Raw genomic sequence first — 27868 nt, forward strand, 5'->3', positions numbered from 1 at the left:
AATCTGTCCACTTTGGTCAGTCTTCACCTTCTCCATTATCTCCACTGCGTTCCCTCGAGGTTTCCCTCCTACATGTCCCAGAATGTGCTGCTTAAGTTGCCTGGCAATTCTTAGTGAGTGTGCGTTTGTCTGTGACTGGGCTCTGTCATGGGCAAGCACCATATCTAGGGCTTCTGAGATTGGCTCTGGGCCCCCCATGAACCTAAATTGCATTAAAGGGGCTTAAAAACACAATGCTGTATGTCAGGGCACACACATTGTATGGCCCTGTAAAGAATAATGGCTGATTGATGTGTTTAAAGTAAGAAGATCTGGACTGCTTCCAGGTTTCTATTTTGTACCACTTGTCTATAAGGTCAAAGATGTCTGCTGTTTGTTATCTTCCCAGGTAATTTTCAAGTCCATCCTGCCATTGTTTAAATGCACTTAATCGATTTTTAAGGCTGCAGGAAGCTGGAGCCTCACAGATACACCCAAATTCATGTTAACATTTAGAAACACCACTCAACTTACTTGCATGTTTTCTGCATTGCAGTGAAGTGTTTTGAAAAAAAAAAAACTCTTCCAAACACTGGGAAAATGTGCAAAATTCTCCCCGACAGCTGCCAGAGTGCTGTTCAAACTCAGGACTTTGGAGATGTGAGGCAGCACCACTAGTGCACCGAGTTTCTGGTACGTCTTAACTCTTAAACTCCATACATTGCTGGCATATCTTCAATTGAACACTCTGTCCAAATGCTTCCACTTGCTTTATAAGACAGTATCACTTTTTTCTAACTTCTTGTATAAATGATGTTGTGTTAGCTTACTAGGATTTGGAAAATGCCTGGAATGTGCATTGTCTGAAGAGTCTGGGACTCAATGGCTTTTCTGTTGATTTAGCGTAATGGACACCACACCCCTCCGCAGTGCTCTGACTCACTGCTCCTCCCTTTCTCTTAATCCACAGTACCTGTCACCACTTCACACAGTTTTGGTGTGGGCCAATGACTTTCAGTGAAACTCTTGGCTTCTGCCTGGAAATGTCTGCAAGTGCGAAGAGCCTTCTGCCTGTAAGTGTACCACACTGCCTCTTGGACAGGATTTATACACAGACTCTCGGCAGAATGGAAAGCTGTGCTTCAACTCAGGGAACGCATTCATTTTCATTTAAGCCAGTGTGACTGACAGTCGTGGGTTTTTTTTGCCTACGTGTAGCCTTAGCCCTCCCATAGCTACCAGTTTTAAGTCACCTGGCCAGCCTTCTGCTCTTGTGTTTTATCAGTTCCCATTTTCTTATACATGGTGTGTTTCCTTATGAATGTTCAACTTTGTGAACTTTTACATCTTGCCTGAAGAATGGATCTGGGTTGCCTCAAAACTTCTTGCATATTGTAATCTTTTCAGTTAGCCAATAAAAGGTGTCATTTTGCTTGACTTCTCACTATATTCATAATGGCTAACACGATACAACACCTTAGTACTAATGTTGAACTTCCTTGACTTTTTGTGTGCTTTGTGAGGGGCAGTACATAAAATACACCAACAACATTTATTTATATAGCACATTTCATACAAACAGTAGCTCAAAGTGCTTTACATAATAAAGAATAGAAAAATAAAAGACACAATAAGAAAAGAAAATAAGTCAATATTAATTAACATAGAATAAGAGTAAGGTCCAATGGCCAGGGTGGACAGAAAAAACGAAAAAAAAACTCCAGACAGCTGGAGAAAAAAATACAATCTGCAGGGATTCCAGACCATGAGACCGCCCAGTCCCCTCTGGGCATTCTACCTAACATTAAAGAAACAGTCCTCTTTGGATTTAGGGTTCTCACGGAAGGGCTTGATGATGATGGTCACGTAGAGTTCTGCCTTTTAATCCGTCCATCATTGTTGGTGCATCATGAAGCTTTGAGTAGGTGGAGGTGGTGCAGGCCACCACTACAAAGAAACCGGAAAAAGAAACAGAAGAGAGAGTAGGGGTCAGTACGGATTTTAGAGCCACCATGAATAGTTATTATGAAGAATTGAACATACAGAGTATCAAGATTAAGTTAAATTGAAGTTAGGAGAAGGCCATGTTAAAGTAATATGTTTTCAGCAGTGTTTTAAAGTGCTCTACTGTATTAGCCTGGCAAATTCCTCTTGGCAGGCTATTCCAGATTTTAGGTGCATAACAGCAGAAGGCCGCCTCACCACTTCTTTTAAGTTTTGTTCTTGGAATTCTAAGGAGACACTCATTTGAAGATCTGAGGGTACGATTTGGAATATAACGTGTCAGACATTCCGATATATACTGTATAATGGGGCGAGATTATTTAAGGCTTTATAAACCATAAGCAGAATTTTAAAGTCAATCCTGAATGACACAGGTAACCAGTGTAGTGACATCAAAGCTGGAGAAATGTGTTCGGATTTTCTTTTCCTAATTAGGATTCTAGCAGCTGCATTCTGCACTCGTTGCAAACGATTTATGTCTTTTTTGGGTAGTCCTGTGAGGAGTGCGTTACAGTAATCTAGTCTACTGAAAACAAAAGCGTGAATTAATTTCTCAGCATCTTTCAGTGATATAAGAGGTCTAACTTTACTTATGTTTCTTAAGTGAAAAAATGCTGTCCTAATGATCTGATTAATATGCAATTTAAAATTCAGATTACAGTCAACAATCACCCCTAAGCTTTTTACCTCCATCTTGACTTTTAATCCTAATGTATCCAGTTTATTTCTAATAGCCTCATTGTATCCATTATTGCCAATCACTAAGATTTCAGTTTTCTCTTTATTTAACTTGAGAAAGTTACTATTCATCCATTCAGAAATACAAGTCAGACATTCTGTTAGTGAATCAAGAGAATCGGGGCCATCAGTTGCTATTGATAAGTACAGCTGTGTGTCATCAAATACATAAAATACTGACTAATCACTCAGACTTGGCCAATTTATACTAGCCAGTCTAACAAAACACCATCGGATCTTAATTAATAGATTAGAGCTGTTAGGTGTCTCTGGCTCTGCTTTGGACTGGTTCTCCTCTTATTTGCCAAATAGGAGTTTCTCAGTCGGTGTGGCTGGCTTTTCATCTGACTCTGCTCCTTTGACATGTGGAGTTGAACAGGGTTTCTTTCTTGGACCTGTACTCTTCTCTTTATATATTCTTCCCCTATCACAGATTCTTAACTCTTTCAAGGACATCTCGTATCATCTATATGCAGATGATATACAGCTTTATTTTTCATTTAAGCCTAACCAAATTAATACTTTGGTCACTTTAGTTGATTGTCTGTCTCAGGTTAACAACTGGCTCAGTAGTAATTACCTGCAGTTGAATTCAGTAAAAACTGAGGTACTAATTGTTGCTCCTTCTGTTCTTCATTCTGAGATCAGTTTAAAATTATCTTCTGTCTCTCCTGTTATTAAGTTGAGTCTACGTAACCTTGGGGTTATTTTTGACGAGTCCCTGACACCTTATAAATATATAAGGTCAGTCAGCTGCTCGTGTTTCTTTCATTTAAAAAATCTTTCAAAATTAAGAAATGTTGTTTCAAAATCAGAATTGGAGATGCTTGTTCATTCTGTTATTTTTTTAGTTTTGGTACTTACTTTCAGAGCTTTGCATGGACAAGTTCCTGAGTACCTAACCAGCCTGCTCCAATGCCATACAGCTTGCCGGACTCTTAAGATCTGGGCAGCAGGGTCTTCTCGTTGTCCCACGCACTCGGCTAAAAACCCGTGGGGATCGTGCCTTTCAGTCTGTGGCACCAAGACTATGGAATAGCCTGCCTTGTGGTCTGCATGGAGTCAAGTCTGTTGATTCTTTTAAAAAACAACTAAAAACATTTCTTTTTAAGCAAGCTTTTAATCAGTGCTGAATAGTTCCAGTTTGTTTATTTATTGTTTTTATTGGTTTTGTTTCAACTGTTTGTATTTGTTCTGTATTTGCTGTTCAGCGCTCTGTGACCTTTTGTCTGTGAAGGGTGCTATATAAATAAACTACTACTACTTTAGAATGAGAACGTAAATGGCATTCTTTTGAAGAAATCCATGTCAACACAATGTGAACCATCAAGGTCTACTCAAAAGGCATCCATTTGTTCATTCATCATTGTACCGTGTGAAAATATCCACCCACATTCCAAACATATTAGATTGACAAGCGACTAAACTGTCTGTTTGAATGAGTGTGGTTATGTATGGGAGTAGGCTGTGGGAATGACGGCTCTTTGGTTGGCTCCTATCTCCAAGCCAGTCTATTCTACAACCATTTTTTGATAGAATTCTCTGCCACTCACACGCCAGTGGTTGTTTTTATTCTGTACAGCTGCTGAGTGCTTCATGCAGTAAGACAACCATCAGTGGCCAACTAGTGTGAGAGCGCCCTCTACAGCTGAAATAGCAGAGCATACAGAAGATGCTGTGGCCTTACTCTTGTATTTCCTGTGCCTATTTTTTTCCATTAGAGTTGCAAGCAGTCCAAGACTGAACTTGCAGCATTGGGAGTGACACATACACAAATGAAACTCACTAGGACCGTGGCACCTATGAGTCAATATTAACTTTAACCTGCATTCCTTTGGATGTGGGAGGAAAGTCATGTGAACACAGGGAGAACACAGGCTTGCAAATGAACTCCAGTCCCTAGAGCTATGAAGCAGCAGCATCTCATTCTGGACCAGCGCTCAAGAGAGACAGAGCTCTGAGCCAGACCAGATTGCTACAGCAACATTTTTTTTTTACTTTAATTTCTTAATTTCAATTGTTCTACTTTTTGTAACACACTTTGACCTGTATTTTTTGTACAAATAAATGTTGCTGTCAGTAGGGATTAGCACTGCTATTTTAAAGCTATAGAGGATGGTTTCAAATCCCAGTCACCGTCTACAATAAATTGACATGTTCTCCCATTGATTATTTGGGGCTTCTCCAGTTTCCCCCACATCTCTAAGAAAAGCAGATAGGATAAACAGTGACTTGTATTTTTCCCAGTGTGTGGGTGTGTGTACATGTGAGTGTGCCTTGTCATCAACCGGCACTTCCTCTGGGATCTGTTCTTTCTAATGTTACTGGATATGCTACATATCCTGAATGGCAATCTCTTAATGGCATTAGCAGGTTTAGAGAAAGAACTGTAGGTAATGAAGTATTAGAGGTACCTCTTCTCCACAGGTCTGTTAATAGATAAGTTAAAAAAAATGTGCTGTGTTCAGTTTGAACTGGAAAGTTTGAATTTCTGTGTTAATAGTTTCTAGTCAGAATTTTAATAGGAAAGCACACCACAAGTTGGATTTCCTACCCAGAAACCCAGGCTGGGTCTGTCAAGTCCGAGTTTGACCGACTTTAGGTTATGACGTCAACTCAAAATGGAGACAAACTCTGTGAACTTTAGTGAAAACTGTAGTTTTATATTGCTTATTAGCATTGCTGTCTATTTGTGCCTCATTAAATCAGTCATACATGCAGTACTGTCCAACTCCTATCTGTGGATATGTACCTATAGTGTTTTGATGTAAAAAATAGATGCAATGTGTTGCTATCAACTGCTATTTATTCCATAAAAGCAAGCACATATTGGCTTTCTGAATGTTTTACTGGAACATGATCAACTCAGGTGTGAAATCAATCCCAGTTCCGACATCCAAAGCATATGGAACGTAGCATTCGATAAAGACTATGCCCTGAACCCATCATTAAACCAGCTCAAAAATGGATGGGTGTACAAGTGCACAAACAGACTTCAGTCCAAAACTTATCAAATTTACTTCTCTCTGATGATTCACCTAAAACAATACTTAGATCAGGAAATTATTATCCTCAGTTGTGATATTTATACTATATGTATAAATTAGATATGCTTTTAGTAAAGATGACAGTGTATATAACCATAGAAATGATCAGTGACAAAACCCCTGATGAATATTAGTGGTCTGTTTAATACAAAATTGAATGCTAATTAATGTGAACCAGCACAGTGGATTGTATTGCCACTTCACAGATCCAACGTCCTGAGTATGAATCCTCTGTCTGGATGTGGTCTTTTGAGGTTTTACATATTTCCCCCCATGTCTGCATCTCCATAAAGGTACTGATATGATTAACTGATGCTTCCAAATTCCACTATGTGCAGGTTGTGTGTGTACGTGTGGACCCTGTGATGGACCGGTCACCTGTCCAGGGTTGTTTACTAACCTGTGTATAACTCTTGTCAGACATGTGAACTTGGGATGGGTTTTCACAGTTCTGGGTCCATTTGAAATAGTTCTGTGGAAGGATTTAGATGTGACACAGCCATTTACTAAAGGATTGGGGGGGGATATATTTCTTGCCAGAAGCCTACCGATGTCACTTCATGTTTTGTACCATCAGCATCTCCCTTTCCATCTTCTGTGCTACAAAAATCACCTCCACAGGAAGTTTGGAGTGATTCAAGAGCAGATCTCTCCTAGATGGACATCTTTAAAGCCTCACTAGTAAGAAACTCCTAACTTCTTCTCCTGGTTTGGACATTAAACAGGGTCACCTCTGGTGCCTCAAGTCTTTATCTGTTTTTGTGCTCTTATTTAATATGTTGTAGGAATAGGCTGTGACTTTCTGTGACTCTGAATTGGGTTAAGTGTAGAGTAATATGATGTGATAATTTGGTTAGTTAGACATCATCTCCTGGTAAAATCTTGTGCTGAAGTACATATAAAATGAAAAAAATTTAGAAGTACATATAGAATGAAAACATTAGATGTGAGGTCCATTTATTAACTGAACCAAACCTGTTTTTTTCCTTACAAGCTGTTGCCTTCCCAGGCTAAGGAGGAACACACCCTGGATGGGTCGCCAGTCCATTGGAGGTCTCCTTCGTTCATATCTGGCCAAGTCAGAGTCCCAAGTAGCTAACATTCATGTGTTTGTCAAGTGGGAAGAGTACCTAGAAGAGGCTGGAGATGGAGTTTGTTGCAAGAAGCTATTATCAAAAGGTATAAGATGCCCACCATAGTGGCAACTCTAGAAACTATTGGTGGACAAGAGTGATGATAGAAGCTGTAAGGAAAGATATTTCTCAAAAAATATTACCAAGAGTGTTGCGGGATTTAACTAAGTGGTATTGATGGGACAAGATAGTGGGGTGCTATAGCAGGAAGGCTGAATGATGGCTTTATTAAGGCCATGGAGAATGACTTTCAGGTGGCCTCAAACAGGTTCTGAAAAAAATGTAATGACTAAGGATGTGTGAGCAAGGCAGGTGAAAGGAGCACTTTGAAGAAGTCCTAAACTTGGCAGACACATTCTCCTTAAAGGAGACAGTGGCAGAAGCATTAACTGGAGGTGATCCATCTCTGGAAGAGAGGTCTGCCAGAAACGGTGAAATATTGGTTATTGTGAGGGTCTTTAGGCTAAAACACCCTTTAATGGTTTGTGGAATGTGGCGATAGTGTGTTGGGACTGGCAGTCTGCACCGATGGTCCCCTGTCTTTGTGTTCCCATTGTCAATAAATTACACTCCTCACACTACATGGGAAGGCAAATTACAGTTTACTAGAACAGAGACTCAGTCCACCATCAAAACCTTAGTTCTAGAAGAAAAAGTGTGGATTTTTTCCTGGCTGCTTAAAATTGAGCCAGATCTTGAATATTTCACAGGTTCAATCAAAGTTGCCTGTTTACTTATGCTATGTAGACTTAGAAGAAGCTCAGGACCATCATCCCCATGGTATCTTGTGGAAGCTGCACAAGCAAAATTGTCAGAGTTAAATTAAGTCTTAAAGCATCAGTGTAACCCCAAAACCTGTATATATAGAAAGAGAGGACCCATGTAAATACTTAAAACATTATCTTAAAACTGGTGATTTTGAGTACTGTGTGTGACGATGCGGGTTCGACTCCACGCTCCCATCACTGTTTGGGAGCCTTTGAACCCAACACCGTCGGTAATGTCACCGATGAGCTAGACAGTTGAGGCAATAACAATTGAGCAAGGAGATGGGAAAGATGTGCAAAAGTGCTTTTATTAAAAATCCAACAAAAACAAAGTGTCCATAAAGTGCAGTGATTCAAAAAGAGTCATTAAATAAATAATCCATTAAAAGAAAAATGTGGAGGTTTAAAAAAACAATAGAAAACACAATCTTTTTAAAACAAGGTTAAAACGTTTCATGCGGAAGCAGTCTTTAAAAACCAATAGCAAGCTCAGTGCTTCTTTCTTGTTAGCATTAGCATCTCACCTGCTTCTCCCGACAAGGCTTTGCAGCAGGCGAGACGCTCTCTCTGCAGCTGCCCTTTTCCATCCACTAACACAGGTCTGGAGACCTCCCGATCCTGGCTTCGGTCTGGCACTCATTCCAGACCTGAGACTTGGGCTCCTTGGTCTCCAGGATGCTTACACCAAGGACTGCAACTCCAAGCCTCGCGACTCCCGCTGCCTTTCCGGTCTTCTACGGCCAGTCGCCTTTCCCTGGTCACTCCCGCTACCTGATCGCTCAGCGGAAGCGACTTCAACGTCGACACCTGGGTGTCGGCCTAACACCCAGCTTCGTCGTAGCTGCCCACGAGCGCTCGTTCGCTCGCCCACACACACGCACCGTGTGTCTCTCTCTCTCTCTTGCACCGACTTGCTTCCTCGCTCCCTGTAACCTCCGTCCTCTTTCTCTTTTCGTTTTTTCTCTCTGATCTTTTTCTTCTCCCAACCGACTCGCTCTTCTTTTATATTGCAAGGGGCCATAGCAGCTGCAGCACATTAGCCACGGGAACAATCATGGATGTGGGCAGTCCCTCACCTGTGCACTAGGTGAGAAACGCCCACACCGCAGATTGCCCCGTGGCTTGCTATGGCCACCACACCCACTCACTAAGCCGCCGCGAGTGCAGTGATTATTTATTTTAAAAAAAAACGGCCTTTGCTAAGCGAGCTGTGGTCCCATAACACCACATTGTGCAGGAGGAACTGCATCTTCATTAAAAGGTCTATATGAAATATCTTTGAATCCAGCAGGCAGGAGACCAGGGCTGCTAGGATGATTGAAAACCAGATTTATCCAATCTAAAACATTCTTTCCTGGCATTGACCCTTCATTTTCTTGCCTCATGGAGTTATGGGTATGATAACAGTTACCACATGGTGCTTTCATGTTCTCCCAATATATGTGTAGATTGTCCTGGTTCCCTGATTAGCTCACACATCCCAGAGAATAGCAAGTTAGTAAACTTTGGGTTACTAAATTATCTGAATGTGAGTATGAGTAGCTATGGATCGTCATCATCTCTATGACTGGTTTCCAATCTGTAGGCATTTCTCCATGTGGCCCTGAAATGGAAAAACTGGGTTCAAAAAGTGGATGAGTTGATGGAGAAATGGAAGTGTGTGTTTTGCCCTAGTTATCTATTCTGCAAAGTGTAAAATGCCTTCCAACTATCCCAAACTATTAATTTCTTTAAGAGTGCCTCCAATGCCGGAAAAATCATTTAAGTTTTATTGAACCTGCTCAAGGGCAGCACAGTGGTAGTGCTGCTGCCTCACAGTAAGGAGACCTGGGTTCGCTTTCTGGGGCCTCCCTGCGTGGAGTTTGCATGTTCTCCCTGTGTCTGCGTGGGTTTCCTCCGGGTGCTCCAGTTTCCTCCCACTGTCCAAAGACATGCAGGTTAGGTGCATTGGCGATCCTAAATTGTCCCTAGTGTGTGCTTGGTATGTGTGTGTGTGTGTGTGCCCTGCTGTAGGCCGGCACCCTGCCTGGTATTTGCTCCTGCCTTGCACCCTGTGTTAGCTGGCATTGGCTCCAGCAGACCCTGTGTTAGAATATAGCGGGTTGGACAATGACTGACTGACTAAGCCTGCTCACCCTATTGCGCCAACTGTACCTTGAATTCAGCATTCAGTCTTCACTTCCTTTTAATTGCAGTTGCTGCTGAGTGGGAGGCCTGGTGCAGTTCATTTTCAATTAGTTTTTATAAAAGTCAGGGATGTGTTTTTTTTCCTTTTTCGCCTATCGGCCTGCTTAGATCATCATTTTCTTTGACATAAGCTACTTGGCTGTCATAAAGAGCAGAAACAGCCTGTGCTTTTGGAATGAATCCCTCTCACCCTTCTGCACTAATACTTCTTCCTGTCTAGTTACACTTACATAAATCTTTTATTTTTAGATTTCCGCATTCTAACTGTTTTACTGGCTGCCTTTACCTAATGAGTTTGCTCGTAAAACAAAAAAAAGAAAAAAAAAAGTCTGTCCCTTAGAAAATTTGTACATCTCAGTGTGCAGAGTGCCATGGCACAATTTAAAGGACAGAACTTTTATTAATTCCTAAGGAGGCCTCCTATGCTGTGTCCTCCCACTCTTCTCTCACACTGATGGCAGAGAAGGGCCTGATGATTCTTATGTCCAGTCTATGACATTTAAACTAATTTTCTGCCACTGTCTTTATTTAGACAGGGTGAATTAATAACCGAGTTACTGAATTGAACAACACAAGAGAAGATAAATTACCTTATCTGGCTCAGTGTGTAACCCTGGGTAGATCAGTAATCCCACCTTTCCCTAAATGTGTCATTTCTGTCCTCAGTCGAATCTCAGTGTCACTGGGGCTGTAGCTTAATTTATAGGATCACTAGCTTTACTGCCACAGTGTTGCACAAACCAATGTGTTTCTTTGTGCCGGTCCCAAGCCCGGATAAATGGGGAGGGTTAGTCAGGAAGAGCATCCAGTGTAAAATTTTGCCAAATCAATATCCAGACAACAATACAAATTTCCATACCAGAAAACCCCAGGTTAACAACGACCGCCACCAGTACTGTTAGCCAACGAGGAGCTGGCGGAAATTGGGCTACTGTTGGCCGAAGAAGAGGGGGGGAGACATGTCCGGAGGTAGAAGGAGAGGAGGAAAGTAAAGAGAGTGGAACTAAGGGTAGGAACTTTGAATGTTGGCAGTATGATTAGTAAGGGGAAAGAGTTAGCAGATATGATGGAGAGAAGGAAGGTTGATATATTGTGCATGCAAAAGACTAAATGGAAGGGGAGTAAGGCCAGGTGGATTGGAGGTGGATTCAAATTGTTCTATCATGGTGTGGATAGGAGAAGAAATGGGGTAGGAGTTATTCTGAAGGAACAGTATGTCAAGAGTGTTTTGGAGGTGAAAAGAGTGTCAGGCAGAGTAATGATTATGGAGCTGGAAATTGGAGGTGTAATGATGAATGTTGTTAGTGTATATGCACCGCTGGTTGGGTGTGCAATGGGTGAGAAAGAAGATTTTTGGAGTGAGTTGGATGAAGTGATGGACTGTGTACCCAAGGAACAGTAAGTGGTAATTGGAGCGGATTTCAATGGGCATGTTGGTGAAGGGAACAGTGGAGATGAGGAGGTGATGGGTAGGTATGGTGTCAGGGAGAGGAATGAAGAAGGTCAGAGGATAGTGGATTTTGCCAAGAGAATGGACATGGCTGTGGTGAATACGTATTTTAAGAAGAGGGAGGAACATAGGGTTACATACAAGAGTGGAGGAAGATGCACACAGGTTGATTACATCCTATGCAGAAGAGTTGATCTGAATGAGATTGAAGACTGCAAAGTGGTGGCAGGGGAAAGTGTAGTTAAGCAGCATAGGATGGTGGTCTGTAGGACAACATTGGATATCAAGAAAAGGAAGAGAGTGAGGGAAGAGCTAAGGATCAAATGGTGGAAGTTGAAAAAGGAAGACTGCAAGGTTGAGTTTAGGGAGGAGGTGAGACAGGCACTGGGTAGCAGTGAAGAGTTACCAGACAGTTGGGAAACTACAGCAGATGTAGTAAAGGTGACAGCAAGAAGGGTGTTTGGTGTGACACCTGGAAAGAGGAAGGAGGATAAGGAAATCTGGTGGTGGAATGAGGAAATACAGGAGAGTATACAGAGGATGGCAAAGAAGAAGTGGGATAGTCAGAGAGATGCAGAAAGTAGAGAAGAGTACAAGGGGATAAGGCGCAACGTGAAGAAAGAGGTGGCGAAGGCTAAAGAAAAGGCGTATGATGAGTTGTATGAGAGGTTGGACACTAAGGAGGGAGAAAAGGACCTGTACCGATTGGCTAGACAGAGGGACTGAGCTGGGAAAGATGTGCAGCAGGTTAGGTTGATAAAGGATAAAGATGGAAACGTACTCACAAGCGAATAGAGTGTGTTGAGCTGATGGAAAGAGTACTTTCTGATGACTGATGAATAAAGAGAACAAGAGAGAGAAGTAGCGATAGTAGGGAGCAGGTTGAGGAGACCCTTGAGAGGTAGAGATATGCTCTAGAGAGGAGAGGAATGAAGGTCAGTAGGAACAAGACAGAATACATGTGTGTAAATGAGAGGGAGGTCAATGGAATGGTGAGGATGCAGGGAGTAGAGTTGGCGAAGGTGGATGAGTTTAAATACTTGGGATCAATACTACAGAGTAATGGGCATTGTGGAAGAGAGATAAAAAGAAAGTGCAGGCAGGGAGGAATGGGTGGAGAAGAGTGATTTCTGACAGACAGGTATAAGCAAGAGTGAAAAGGAAGGTCTACTGGACGGTAGTGAGACCAGCTATGTCATATGGGTTGGAGACGGTGGCACTGACCAGAAAGCAGGAGACAGAGCTGGAGGTGGCAGAGTTAATGATGCTAAGATTTGCATTGGGTGTGACAAAGATGGATAGGATTAGAAATTAGTACATTAGAGGGTCGGCTCAGGTTGGACGGTTGTGAGACAAAGTCAGAGAGGCGAGATTGCGTTGGTTTGGACATGTGCAGAGGAGAGATGCTGAGTATATTGGGAGAAGGATGCTAAGGATAGAGCTACCAGGGAAGAGGAAATGAGGAAGGCCTAAGCGAAGGTTTATGGATGTGGTGAGAGAGGACATGCAGATGATTGGTGTAACAGAACAAGATGCAGAGGACAGAAAGATATGGAAGAAGATGATCCACTGTGGCAACCGCTTACGGAAGCAGCCAAAAGAAGAAGACTAGCTTTGCTGGGAATAGTTCTTCAGACTATGGGACTCATGTTAAACTGATATATCTGAAGTACAATGTAACTGAATACTTTTTTATATATGATATTTGAAGGTGTTTTTTTTCCAGTAGCTAATATTATTAATTTACTGAAGCACCTTAAACATGCTACATTTAATTGAACATGAGTAAAATGTTCCTGCCGTAGATCAATCCCTGCTTTTCCTGATGACTTGGCTTTTGTTGATGGTCATTGTAAAACACAATGGAAGCTCTATTGCTTTGAATTTAAACAACTAATTAGTAGGAATAATGGAAATAATGGATAATTTCACCCTGTACCTGTAAAAATTTGAATGTAACACTTTGATCTGTAGTCTTGTACCATTATAAAGGTTTAGAGGGCTTAGATCTAAAGCAGTAAAAGATGTGAGGATTAAAAACACGGAATTTATGAGCAAGCTAAGATGAAGCAGCTGGTTAAGCATACAAGCTTTCTATTAAACAGGTTTGCATTCTGAAACTTGTAGTGTCTAAAGGTCCACAGGCTGTGGTCAAGCAGAAAAATGAGTATTCATCCTGAGAAATTCCAGTTTATCCAAACCAAGCCTGACCCAGAGGGCATGACTGCACACATGATGACATATCCACATTTAAATAACAAGGAGATTTTCATAATTAGCTCATAAAATTGTAACCAATAGCACATCCTGCTGCAGAGTTTCAAAAATAGTCCTTGTTGAAGATGGTCACTGGCAAATAATATGCCTCTCATTGCCTGTCTATGAAATAACTAGGTTGTTATTAATCTATCATTTTACTAGTATTTAATAACTATCCTTTTAATACCTAACAAATCTCTTTTATACAAAATGCAAGCTTTTCGTCTGAAACAGACTTAGCTTCACCACCAGTCAGATGAGCACACTGGATGGTTGCTTCAGACAAACCTTTAATTTCTGTGAAATGATAGCAACTGTGCCTCCCACCGGATAATGGACCTCTCATCCAATCCAAATGAAAAAGTCTGAGTTACAGCTTGGTCTAATGATAAAAGCTAATTATAAATGATACATTACTATCTTGAATAAGCTTTATTATACTCTACAAATTAGTCATAATGACGGGTTCACAGTGAAGGGTGTTGTGATAAATGCAATAAAAGCCAAGATTCATTAATGCATTTTTATTGCAATGCTGACATACACATTTTTTGGTTGGCTATAGCAAAGAAAACTCTCATAAACCTGGATAATTAAATTCTTCTAAATTGAATTCCTTGAAATATGGGGGTGTATCAGAGCTTAAAATGTCTACTAAACACATGGGCATTTGTCTGATAATTTGAATTAGTTAATAAGATAACTATTAAGTGAAATGTGGATCATAATGTTATTTAGTAAGTTTATATCTGTAAATATTGCATATGGCATGGAGGACAAAATAAGTCTATTTTTAAAAACAACAGAGTTATCCAAGTGTTTCAACTGAATGATATCAGTGTCAATATATAAACATTGAGAATGTAAAAATAATAAGAAATGAAAGGAGACAGAAAAGATTTTCACTAATTAAAAATTTTACAAGATTGGGGGAAAGGAGAGATTGAAATAAATTGTAAGGATTTTCTTGCATCAGAAACAGACCATCATGGTACCTGTCCTGGGCCCACTGAACCATGCCTAGCACTGATGAGAAGACAAAGGTACAGATAATACAAAGTAAATAATACAAAGTTTTATTTATGCCCATGTTCTGTTTCCAGTGATCTTATATTGCAAGAATCAGGTTCAGAAAAATGAACAGATGATAGGATAGTTATAATAATAACAATAGTAGTGCATTAACGTGAGTTACCACAGCTATGCTGATGACACACAGCTGTACTTATCTATAGCACCTGATGACTCCGACTCTTTCGATTCACTAACACAATGTCTTACTGGTATTTCTGAATGGATGAATAGTAATTTTCTCAAACTAAATAAAGAGAAAACTGAAATTTTAGTAATTGGCAATAATGGATGCAGTGAGGTTATCAGAAATAAACTTGATGCACTAGGAATTAAAAGTTAAGACGGAAGTAAAAAATTTAGGGGTAACCGTTGACTGTAATCTGAATTTTAAATCGCATATTCATCAGACCACTAGGACAGCATTTTTTCACTTAAGAAACATAGCTAAAGTTAGACCTCTTATATCATTGAAAGATGCTGAGAAATTAATTCACGCTTTTGTTTTCAGTCGACTAGATTACTGTAATGCACTCCTCTCAGGACTACCCAAAAAAGACATAAATCACTTGCAACGAGTGCAGAATGCGGCTGCTAGAATCCTAACTAGGAAAAGAAAATCTGAACACATTTCTCCAGTTTTGATGTCACTACACTGGTTGCCTGTGTCATTCAGGATTGACTTTAAAATACTGCTTATGGTTTATAAAGCCTTAAATAATCTCGCGCCATCTTATATATCGGAATGTCTGACACGTTATATTCCAAATCGTAACCTTAGATCTTCAAATGAGTGTCTCCTTATAATTCCAAAAGCTAAACTTAAAAGAAGTGGTGAGGCGGCCTTCTGCTGCTATGCACCTAAAATCTGGAATAGCCTGCCAATAGGAATTCACCAGGCTGATACAGTAGAGCACTTTAAAACACTGCTGAAAACACATTACATTTGAACATGGCCTTTTTATAACTTAACTTTAACTTAATACTGATACTCTGTATGTTCAATTCTTCATAATAACTATTCACAGTGGCTCCAAAATCCATACTGACCCCTACTCTCTTCTGTTTCTTTTTCCGGTTTCTTTGTGGTGGCGGCCTGCGCCACCACCACCTACTCAAAGCATCATGATGCACCAACATTGATGGACTGAAAGCCAGAAGTCTACGTGACCATCATCATCAAGTCCTTCCATGAAAACCCTAAATACAAAGAGGACTGTTTGATTCATGTTAGGTAGATTGCCCAGAGGGGACTGGGCGGTCTCTTGGTCTGGAACCCCTACAGATTTTATTTTTTTCTCCAGCCTTTGGAGTTTTTTTTGTTTTTCTGTCCACCCTGGCCATCGGACCTTACTTATTCTATGTTAATTAATGTTGACTTATGTTTATTTTTTATTGTGTCTTCTATTTTTCTAATCATTTTGTAAAGCACTTTGAGCTACATTTTTTTTGTATGAATATGTACTATATAAATAAATGTTGATTGATTGATTGATTTTATTTCTATAGCTCAGGGGTCCTCAATCACGGTCCTGGAGAGCCGCAGTGGCTGCAGGTTTTTGTTCCAACCCAGTTGCTTAATAAAAAGCACTTATTGCTAAAGTAACACTTCTGCTTCACTTTAGTGATTTTGAGCCCTTATTGCTTAACTTTGTCTTAAACAGCTATTTTAATTGCTCCTTATTATCAATAACATGCAAATGACAAGAGAGAGCAGCATTTCTCCATTTAGCTTATTTACATTTACACCTGTGTGTATTTATCTGCACTACTGGGTTTAATTAAATACTTGGAAGAAAAATGAAGAGAAAAAAGTGAAGGACTGAGAATTACTCGTCCATTTTAGCCTTCAAATCATTTGCATGATAGAAAGGGAAAGAAAATCTAGGATATGAGAATGACCTGACATAGCAGAGTTAATTTCATTTCATAGCTTGTTAGTGCTTTATTGGCAAGAATTGCTTTCTAATTAAGCAACCAGGTCAGAAAAAAAACCTGCAGCCACTCCGGCTCTCCAGGACTGGGATTGAGAACCCCTGCTATAGCTGCTACCCATGCTCAAAGCTCTTCAGAAATATCCAGAAGGGCACAAAAAGAATAAAGTGCAAAAAAATCTTAACATATAATGTTGAATGTGGGTGTTTGGGTTTGTTCTTTACACAATTTTAACAACAACCTACTTTGGGTCCACAATTTTGAAGCTGGAGTACATTAGGGTTCATTTTTACTACTGTGAGTTTTAAAGACAGTGCCGTTTCCTGGATTTTGATCAAAAAAATCCAGGACTGCAACTGGGAAAGTGTGTTCTGCTGACAAATAGAGATTAGATAGTTCTGCTTTAAAATTACTTACCTGGGCAAAGCTGGGTCCTGCTACTAGTATCAAACAAAAACAATATCTAGGAATAAAAAACAAACATTAAAAAACAAATAATACATTAATACAAGGGTGGAAATGGCTGTGAAGTGAGAAGTGTACTCCCATGTTCAGTGTTAAACAGGAGCAGCTCCCAAATTTCAGAATCCATACAATTATTATATGACTGCCCTGCAAAACAAAGTGACTCTAGTGTTTGTGAATGCAAATATAATGAATGGGCTTAGACTTAAACAACAGGAGCACATAAAAATGTAGTGAAATTTTGGACACAAATGTTTACCTCACCTAGTTAGATATGCGGACTTGGTAACCTTCACACAGTGAATTTAACCTGGAAAACTGAAAGGTTGAGTTTTCCAAATTTTAAAACTTCACTAATTCTATTTAATATATGGGATGGCTTGCAAGGGTAAAACGAGATATCTATAACTTTCAAGAAGTCACTCAAGCACACAGTTGCTTATAGATAATAAAGAACATCTACTTACAAACATTAGCTGGCCATTGGATGTTTTGAAAATTGCTCTTTCTGAACATGACACGAACGTAACTGTAACTGAGTTACTTCAGGTAAATGTCAATGGATATGCTGCTCATTCCAGACTTTTTAAAATCTAGAAAGGGCATTATAGAAAAACATTTCAAAACATTTGAAGGAATGTACATTAATGCCTCAAAGGTGTCAGTATTGAGACACAGCATTATACTATCCACTGCTACTACTTTTAAATGCAGCAGCAGGAAAATTACCAAATATTTAAACTGTAAGCTGATGTAAAGGCAGGAATGCACCATTAGACGGAAGATTAATTGTACTGATATTCTCCAGCAGGTATGGTTTACTGGGTCCAAGCCATGTACATCTGTTTTAGTCCCACTGCCCAGCAAACAGTGATTGTAACAACGCCACAATGTGTCTAGACAAAATCGTTGCCCTCCGTTTTTAATGTCTGATTTTGAGACTACTGTAGAGAAAGGCTCTGAATTTCTCTTAATAGAGTTGGATTTGTTAAGTTGGCAGGTTTTAGGAGTGTAAGATAGTCATACTTCAAAATAAAGCTGAATATATTGCAAGATTCAGTTATTTTGTTGCTACATTTGTGACCTCACACGCACATGGTTGTTTATTCCCATCACTTGCTTTACTTGTGGCCCTTCAGCTGACTGTCCTTGTGGTTAAGAAGGCATCTCAGGATTCAGGAACTTGTACTGTGCATGCATCTGCATTTATGTCTTGACTTCCTTTTCATTTTAAAGAGATTAGTACAACTATTCCTGCATTTCTATAGTTGGAAAAATAAATTAGGGGTGTGTTTATTTTGAAAGGCGCCATATAAAATACAAGTGAGTGAAATTTGGCAACTATGGTGATAATACTCTCAGCGATCATTGCGAAGGCACGTATATGTCCATTCTTCGATTTCCCACAAATATCAGGATTTCAATGTGAAAACATCCCATAATCTGATTAAAAGTAGGAGAAACTATACCTGCCTGAAATACATACAGTCTTGCTGCGCACGGTAAGAACCAAGCCATTCGCTGACTACTTTAGCTCGGTACGTTACATACTATAAGATTTTGCTCTCTGGCTACGATTTTCATACACTTCTTATATATTTCTGCGTAAAGAAGAGTTGATTTATATAAAATGAGTATTCAAGCATATATAAACTACAAAATCCATTTATATGCGAAACTCGTCCAAAGCTCTCGAAACACCTTGAAAACTTTCCAGTGGAGTAATGCTAGAGTGGCGCAGCACGTACCTTACGTCATTCACAAAAGGCCCTCTTGGTCTTTTCTATTCAATTTACCGTCTCTTGCTAGACTGCCCATAACAGTGCCAGTTTAATATATAAAAGAAAGAAAGACTTTGAAAGTAATGTTATGGAGAACACATCTTGGATAAACTTGACTTTAGACTCTATCTGATTCTTTACCAACATATCCGTTTCCTGCCGCACTTTTGTGACCATTAATCTGGACGTGGCTTTTATTTTGATACATTACTGAGTAGCAGTCCTCCAGTTGCGCGCTCCATAGTGAGGCCTTATGCACAGGATCGAAGTATAGCGGTGGTTAAATAGTGTTGATTTTGATTGGTAATGTAAACGAACGTGTTTTGTTGTGTTCAATGGACCGCTGTGTTAAAACGTTCACTACAGCTGGGCGTCATGGTTATGCCGTGGAGATATCACCTTATTTTCCGTCGAGGTTGGCGTGTGCCTCCTCGCAGTACTACGGAATAGCAGGTGAGTGACAGTTGTCATTTCTAATTGCACTGGTGGTGCAGGTGTTAAAAGTCAGTTGTCACTGATACCAGTAAGGAATTCGTAAGTGTTTCTGCTTAAAATTAAAACCCAGAAACGAGTATGTAAATGTTGGCAGACAAGCGATGTTTAAGAATACAATGGTGCAATAAACAGTATTCATTTGTGCACAACCTACAGATCGCAGTATTCGGTTGTACACTGGTACAGAAAACACGGTCCAGGTGAACACAAACAAGCACTGAAGTGTTTAAGCATATGCGTACACGGAACAGCATTAAATTATTCACTTTTGAGGAATGAGTTTAAGTACAGACACATAAAAGCATGCAAACACATTTAAATAAAAGTTAAGGTATCGCATACGTCAGGACCTTGTGGAAACTCGAGTTTGCGGGCTGGACTTTAACTCCCTGGCGATGGACTAGCACGGTGGTGGGCCGAATTGTTAATATTGACTAATACAGTAAAATCTAGGTGTACCTGGCACTAACTCTAAAATAAGTGGTTTAATTAGCAAACTTTTTGAAAAGGCTTATTAAGAGCAATGCCCACACAATTTCTCAATGACATTTTTCAAATCATGAACATGAAACAGCTTGTTTCTGCTCATACTGTTAACAATTGAGATGATCTAAGTCGCAACTGCGAATTGATTGCAGTCGTATCTGTTACTAGGCTTTTGGTCATTTTCGTCTGTTTGAAGAGCTGTTCTCAGCTGCATGGGGCACCAAATAGTAATGCGCACAGCAGGCTTGCATATCCTTGGAAACAAGCGTGAGTAATGCACACTCTAAAAAAGCTTATTGAAATACCTTTGCTTGATTTCTATAAAGTTCCCTACTGCCCTAGAGTTCAGGAGAAACACTTCTGAAATACTGTCCACAGGTATAGATACAGGCCGCTCTTGATTTCAGGCAAAAATTGTAAGGATAATGTCTGATATTCTAAGAGGGGGGTATGGTGTGATAAAGTCCCAAGAATCCAACAAGCAACATTTTCATCAACAGCACAAGTTTGCAGTCTGGTTGAATAACTCCCTGGAGTGAGGATTTGCAAAGGGGATTAAAAAAAGATTGCACAATTTGTGTCATGGTGCCTAAAGTCCTAAAATTAAAGTTTAAATTCATCTTGAAGGATGGCAAATTGAAGTGCATGTATGGAAACGTCCTTCTTTCTGTCTGAATACTGTTCCATACAGTTGTGAAAATAAGCATGTTATTGTAAAGTATGAAGAATGTAGAAAAAGATAACTGAAAAGTTTTGTACCAGAACTGAACTGAGCTCACCAGGAGAGCTGTAACTATCCTTATCTTCTGATTCAGCCTTAGAGAGTTTGAAATACACACACAAGTTGCTTAAAAGTTATAGTCACAATACCACTATAGGTAAGTTAATGTTACCCCGTGTCTCACCACACATATGGTTTGAAATACAGGACTAATATTTTGTTTGATCTCCCAATTGGAAAATCATTGCCCACCTCACCTCCTTCTTTGGCTTTTGTAAATGGCACTCTTAATACTGATTTGTACACAAACCCAGAGTTACACCTGAAGGCCCGTCAGTTGGTACTGATGCCATCCAAATCAATCTTTGATAAAAATCACCCATCTGCAAATTTAAATTCTTTAAAAATACACACATAAGACAAAAACAAGCAAGCAGTTAAAACAATGAATGCCCCTCATTGTGGTAATTTACACCAGCCAACTATAGCATTGTTGTGTTAAGAATAGGTCACCAGCACTGGAATATCAGATACTACCATTAGTAGTTTTCCAACCCTTGGACCAGTGGGTGGGCTTTAATATGCCTGCTGGCAATGCCTTTAATACTTCACAGAGCGAGACACAATTTTGGTGCTGCAGACTGGACTTTAATGTTTTAGCAGGGTGAACGCTTTGTAACACAAGCACAACTAAGTTTCAAAAAAGTCCCATGCATCCCTCTAGACTAAAGAAAAAAACTTTATTAAAAAAAATGAACTACCACATGATTTTTATTGTCAACAAGTTTAAAATATTAAATAGTTATCCTGTATATTGTTGCTCAGCCCTATTCCAAAGGCAGTTATGACAAAGGAGCTATATTAAGTGTATTATTATTATTATTATTACTATATACTGTATCTAGCTAATATTTTTTTCAACCTCCTATATGAGCTCTGTCTGTTTTTTGGATCCAGACTCCCAACTGGCATTGCACCTAACTCTCATCTTCCACTCTGTGTGGTTGGAGAGCACATGGAATTTCCATGCAGCTTTTTCAGACTGAACCTGACTGTGTCACATGGTACACCCAGCCAGCAGGTGCTTCCTGATGAACTCCACTGCCATGCCTGGCCCAGGGATCCTTTTTGTGAGTGAAGTGCCTTTTAATAAATCTGAGACTATCATGAGGATTAATCTTTGCCTGGCCCCTCTTCTTAGACCAGTTTCATAGAGATAACCTTATCATGAGATCGCTAGACAACATGGTTTAAAGGATTGTTGATACACACAGCCCTCACTGCCTACTACACCCAAGGTTATAATCCTAGAATTGGTCATTTGATTGTGTGGCTGTTAAAATATTACAGCAGAAAAACAACAGGTCTTTCTTTTTAATTTTTAAGGATAACTTTTTTTTTTTTATATATTACACTTTCAATCATTTCTACATTCTCTTTTCAAACTCGAGTACACTTTACAATTAAAAACATGCATATTTAAAGGGGAGAGTTTTTAAACAGTGATTTTAAAGTACTGTGTCTTTGTACTTGTGACTTTTTCTGATTCCACACATGTGGCCTAACACCAAAATGAGTTATAGGACCAACCATTCGAATTGCATCAAATTAATGTCCTACCATTGTAGACCAAATGATCATCTTGTTAGAGTAGTGTATGTTGCTGGCTCTACCTTACTATAATGAGCTGGAATTGTGTCCAGCACTTTTACCTGCCTGGTGGCTTTCATTCTGTTACAGTAATATTTATTTATTTGAGCATTAAAGTATAACACATCTGCAGGTGGTGAACTTTAGAATAACTGGAGGGTGGTGTGTGTCCAGAATTGTTATGAAGGCCCTGCTTTTGTTTGCCTCTCCACTGTTTTAATTGAAGATACCTTTTGCTACCTGGAAGCTCTACCCAAGACATTGTTCTCTGCATTATTGTTTTCTAACTCGATATGAGGGTTTTGATGGACTGGTGCACTTTGCTTGACTTGTTCCTGTCTCGTGCATTATTCTTGCTGGGATAGGCTCCAGCTTCCATGCGATCCTACTTAGGATGAAGTGGGTGTGAAAGATGGAGGGTTGGATATAAGGATTTATGCATTATATTTTTATATATTAGTCAGTTGGGTGATAATAGTAAAATGCCTAACTTGTATTCAGGTAGTCTTGCTGTGGCTGCCCATTTATAATGTGCAGTGGGTTAGTACTCACAGTTAATCAATGGCATGATGTTGAAATTGATTGTCGAGTTTATAGGTACAGGTGCCGGTCATAAAATTAGAATATCATGACAAAGTTGATTTATTTCAGTAATTCCATTCAAAAAGTGAAACTTGTATATTAGATTCATTCATTACACACAGACTGATGTATTTCAAATGTTTATTTCTTTTATTTTTGATGATTATAACTGACAACTAATGAAAGACCCAAGTTGAGAATCTCGGAAAATTAGAATATCAATTAAGACCAATGCAAAAAAAGGATTTTTAGAAATATTGGCCAACTGAAAGGTATGAACATGAAAAGTATGAGCATGTACAGCACTCAATATTTAGGCTCCTTTGGCCTGGATTACTGCAGCAATGCGGTGTGGCATGGAGTTGATCAGTCTGTGGCACTGCTCAGGTGTTATGAGAGCCCATGTTGCTCTGATAGCGGCCTTCAGCTCTTCTGAATTGTTGGGTCTGGCGTATTGCATCTTCCTCTTCACAATACCCCATAGATTTTCTATGGGGTTAAGGTCAGGTGAGTTTGCTGGCCAATCAAGAACAGGGATACCATGGTCCTTAAACCAGGTACTGGTAGCTTTGGCACTTCATGCAGGTTCCAGGTCCTGTTGGAAAATGAAATCTGCATCTCCATAAAGTTCGTCAGCAGCAGGAAGCATGAAGTGCTCTAAAACTTCCTGGTAGACGGCTGCGTTGACCTTGGACCTCAGAAAACACAATGGACCAACACCAGCAGATGACATGGCATCCCAAACCATCACTGACTGTGGAATCTTTACACTGGCTCAAGCAACGTGGATTCTGTGCCTCTCCTCTCTTCCTCCAGACTCCAGGACCTTGATTTCCAAAGGAAATGCAAAATTTACTTCCATCAGAGAACATAACTTTGGACCACTCAGCAGCAGTTTTGTCTTTCGCCCAGGCGAGACGCTTCTGACACTGTCTCTTGTTCAAGAGTGGCTTGACACAAGGAATGCGACAGCTGAAACCCATGTCTGACATACGTCTGTGCATGGTGGTTCCTGAAGCACTGACTCCAGCTGCAGTCCACTCTTTGTGAATCTCCCCCACAGTTTTGAATGGGTTTTGTTTCACAATCCTCTCCAGGGTGTGGTTATCCCTTTTCTTGTACACTTTTTTCTACCACATCTTGTCCTTCCCTTCGCCTCTCTATTAATGTGCTTGGACACAGAGCTCTGTGAACATCCAGCCTCTTTAGCACTGACCTTTTGTGCCTTGCCCTCCTTGTGCAAGGTGTCAATGGTCGTCTTTTGGACAACTGTCAAGTCAGCAGTCTTCCCTATGATTGTGTAGCCTACAGAACTAGACTGAGAGACCATTTAAAGGCTTTTGCAGGTGTTTTAATTTAATTAGCTGATTAGAGTGTGGCACCAGGTGTCTTCAATATCGAACCTTTTCACAATATTCTAATTTTCGGAGATAATGAGTTTGGGTCTTTCATTAGTTGTCACTTATAATCATCAAAATTAAAAGAAATAAACATTTGAAATACATTAGTCTGTGTGTGATGAATGAATCTAATATACAAGTTTCACTTTTTGAATGGAATTACTGAAATAAATCAACTTTGTCATGATATTCTAATTTTATGACCGGCACCTGTATATGTTGCAGATATGGCTATAGTAAAAATCCATCCAGCCATCCATTATCCAACCCGCTATATCCTAACTACAGGGTCACAGGGGTCTGCTGGAGCCAATCCCAGCCAACACAGGGCACAAGACAGGAAATAAACCCCAGGCAGGGCGCCAGCCCACCGCAGATAGTAAAAATCAAAAGTTTAATACTCTTACAATGTGTGTTGGTAGTATGGTGGCACAATGGTTAGCAATGTGGCTGCACAGCTCCAGACCATTGATAAAGTCTCTGTAGAATTTGTGTGATCTCCCTCTTTCTTTGTGTTGTTTTCTTCCCATTTTCCATGTACACAAGTTTGGTAGCAGCATGTGTATAAATGCCCTCCAGTGGATTGGTAGCCCATCCAGGGTTTGTCCTTGTCTTTTGTATAATGCTGCAGGATAGGTGCCAGCTTCCTGTGTTTCTGAACTAGATAGATAATTAGGTTAGGAAGTTGATGGATTAATGAATATTTTTGTAACTTTATCACAGTGGCATATTGGTTAGGGTAAGTTCATGGGCCTCATAGTAATGTGATTGCCTTTTATTTATGAATCAGTGTAGGTTTGCAATACACATCTGCTAGCAGGAAGTCATTTTGTAATTAGGAAGGATATGCCCCAATCTTTATTTATTCGTCTTGAAGTTAGTACATTTTTTTAGGCTTGAGGGAATTATATATGTTGTTGGGGGATTTCAAAGTAGGTTTTATTAAAGAATGATATGATCATCATAGACTACATTGTTTATTTCTGTGTGTTAAAGATGAATGCTAAAATCACATTATTTTAATTTCTGATTTAATTACATTATGGAACGAAAGTAGCTTCTTTGCAATTGCTGCGATTACTGTATGTGCTAAAATTCAAGCCCTGAAGGAATGGGGGAAATTTGATATTATGCTTCATTATGGATAATTGAAGTATTTCTATGGAGCTGTAGTTTAAACTAATGTCTTTCTAATTGTTGTAGAACCAAGTCATATTTATATAGTGCTGTGAAAAAGTATTTGCACCCTTCCTAATAGCTGCTATTTTTGTATGGTTTGTCTGTTTGTCACAATAAATGGCTTCAGATCTTTAGACAAATTGTAATGTTAAATTAAGGGAGCCAGTCATTTTTAAATTGCTGCTTAATATATGTAAATAATGAACTTATCTAACACTTTTATTGCCCTCTGAGTTACTCTTTCAAACAGCTGACCAAAGTTAATTGATAACTAGGCTGACCCGCCTTTTAAGGCGACCGACTTTTAAGTTGACCACTTCTTAAGGCAATTCAATATGTAGATCAATTTGATATTTTATACTGTACAAACTCATTAATTTGGTTAAATTGCATTTGAGCGGTATTACTTTAAAACTCGTAGTTTCTGTTATTTTTGTGATGAAATGTAAACTTTTTTTGTATATTGAGGTTGCCCTTTTGAACCCCCCTGATATTTACTACGCGGTGAGGCATTTGTACTCCATCAACATTAATTAATTCCAGAGACATAATTTTGTCTATTTTTCCAGCACATCGCGCACAAAAGCAAGGGAACGATGGGAGCACCAGAACTCTGCCCACATCATGTCGCCGCATCGCAAGCTGCAAGTAGTAAGTCTGTGATAAGCAGAATACCGCTACGCTTTCCACTCACGGGATGGAAGGACAATCCTGACCGCTTTTATATAGTAAGAAAGAAGAAGAAGAAATCTCACAGTCTGGAGTAGAAAATCATCTTTTACCTGGAAAAACGAAACTACAAATCCCATCGTGCATTGCAAAATGGATGGGGTGTGTGTGAAACTCCGCGCCTGCGTAGCACTCACGGGATGGAAGGACACCCGACCGCTTTTATATAGAAGGATTAGAATCAGTTGACTGAAGACACCCAGACCTGATTGTAGCCAGCCTTGTTTTCAGTCTCATCATACATTGACCCTTACTATGACAGAAAAGCAGTCACCAAAATGTTTCTAGAAGAACACTATGCCTCAAACAAAGGACATACCAGAAGGGTTGAGTTTGAAGTTTGTTTTTGAATTAGAAAAGGATTACAAAGTCATTTCTAAGGCTCTGGGCCTACATTGCATTACAGTTGCACACACATAATTGGGTTAAAGTGAATAACCCAGTTAAGGCAGAAATCTGGTTTCTTTATAATCCACGTTTGCATGCGCAAGTGACCTTTTATAGTTCTCCTTTGGCAAAACATTGATAAACTGCACAAGAACGAGTTAAAGGGCATAATCAGTCACTTTGAATCGGAAAATAAACAATGTACCTGTGAGAAGTTTCTTGTCTCTCTATTATAAAAAAAAATCTTGGAAGGAGACGATATGTGATTTTCTCGAAGACGCTTTAACGTCCCGTGAGACAACGCAGTGAGAGAAAAGGACAGCTGCAGTACAGGCTTTTAAATGATCGTCGTGCAGAGCGACAAACAGAACACGCAGCTCGGCAGCAGTAGCAGCAAGCCAGTAGCTGATCCGACCGCATCTGCTTAGCATGCGTTTAGCCACCCCCTTCACAATACGAGTAGCAAAGACACGAAGTGGGCATGGGCAAGCATATTTTTTACTGCAGTAAGTATTGTGCTATGTTACTCATTACTTTAAAAAGTAATCAGACTACTTAATGCACATTACTTTTAGCGTGTTACTCTGCTGCTCTTAAGATTGTGTAGCTGAGTTTAGCAATACTAACTTTTGTCAATATACCAATAATCCAGTTACCTACCAATCACTTAGAATCTGAAACCAATGCAGAATGCACTTCAAGTCAGAGAAGCTTTTATTTGTTGATCCACTACATGATAATCACCTTTTTCAGACTTCTCAAACCTACTTACTCAGTATTTAATCTTTGGAAAATGTTCGGAATTAGGACACTAAGAGAGCTGTTTATCGATAATGTATTTGCATCTTATGAACGATTCACTTCATATTTATCTTCCCAGCAACACAATTTTTCAGATTTTCAAATCAGAAATTTTGTTAAAAGAAGCATACCCAATTTTCCAGCCGTCCACCCGTTAATTTTCCAGAGGCATCCCTGATCAGTCTTAAAGACTTGTACAACATTTTAACAATATATAAAAACATGTCAAATAATCTTCCCTTCAGTGTACCTAAGGTGTGGTGGGTAAAGGACCTTTCAATTAACATCTCAGAAAAGAAATGGAAGTCAGCCATATATAGGATTCACCCTAGCTCTATATGTGCCAAGCACTCAATAATTGAAATTAAAAGCTTTCATCAATTACATTTATCTTGTTTAAAATTGTCCAAAATGTATTCAGGGTGAGATGCAACTTGTGGCCGGGTGAACCTGGAACTAGCTGGCAACATTCACATTTTGCGAATGCAACAATTAATACAATTTTGGAAAAGAAATATTTAAATATTTATCAGACAGCCTTGGTGTCACAATCACTTCTAACCTATTAACATCTATATTTGGCGTACTCCCAGATGGGTTTAAAGTGGATAAGGTCAAATTG

General features: G+C 39.6%; 1 protein-coding gene across 1 annotated transcript in view; it reads left to right on the forward strand.

Annotated features, from left to right (window-relative positions):
• The first annotated feature begins 19026 nt into the window (after nt 1–19026).
• Nucleotides 19027–27868, forward strand: part of pex7 (peroxisomal biogenesis factor 7) — a 206850-nt gene continuing 198008 nt past the window's right edge. The window contains exon 1 of the mRNA XM_039747436.1: nt 19027–19269. Coding sequence (XP_039603370.1) covers nt 19152–19269 — 118 coding nt within the window. The 5' untranslated portion in view covers nt 19027–19151. The remainder of the gene's footprint in view (nt 19270–27868) is intronic.

This window comes from Polypterus senegalus, chromosome 3, assembly GCF_016835505.1.
Source record: "Polypterus senegalus isolate Bchr_013 chromosome 3, ASM1683550v1, whole genome shotgun sequence".
NCBI lineage: Eukaryota > Metazoa > Chordata > Cladistia > Polypteriformes > Polypteridae > Polypterus > Polypterus senegalus.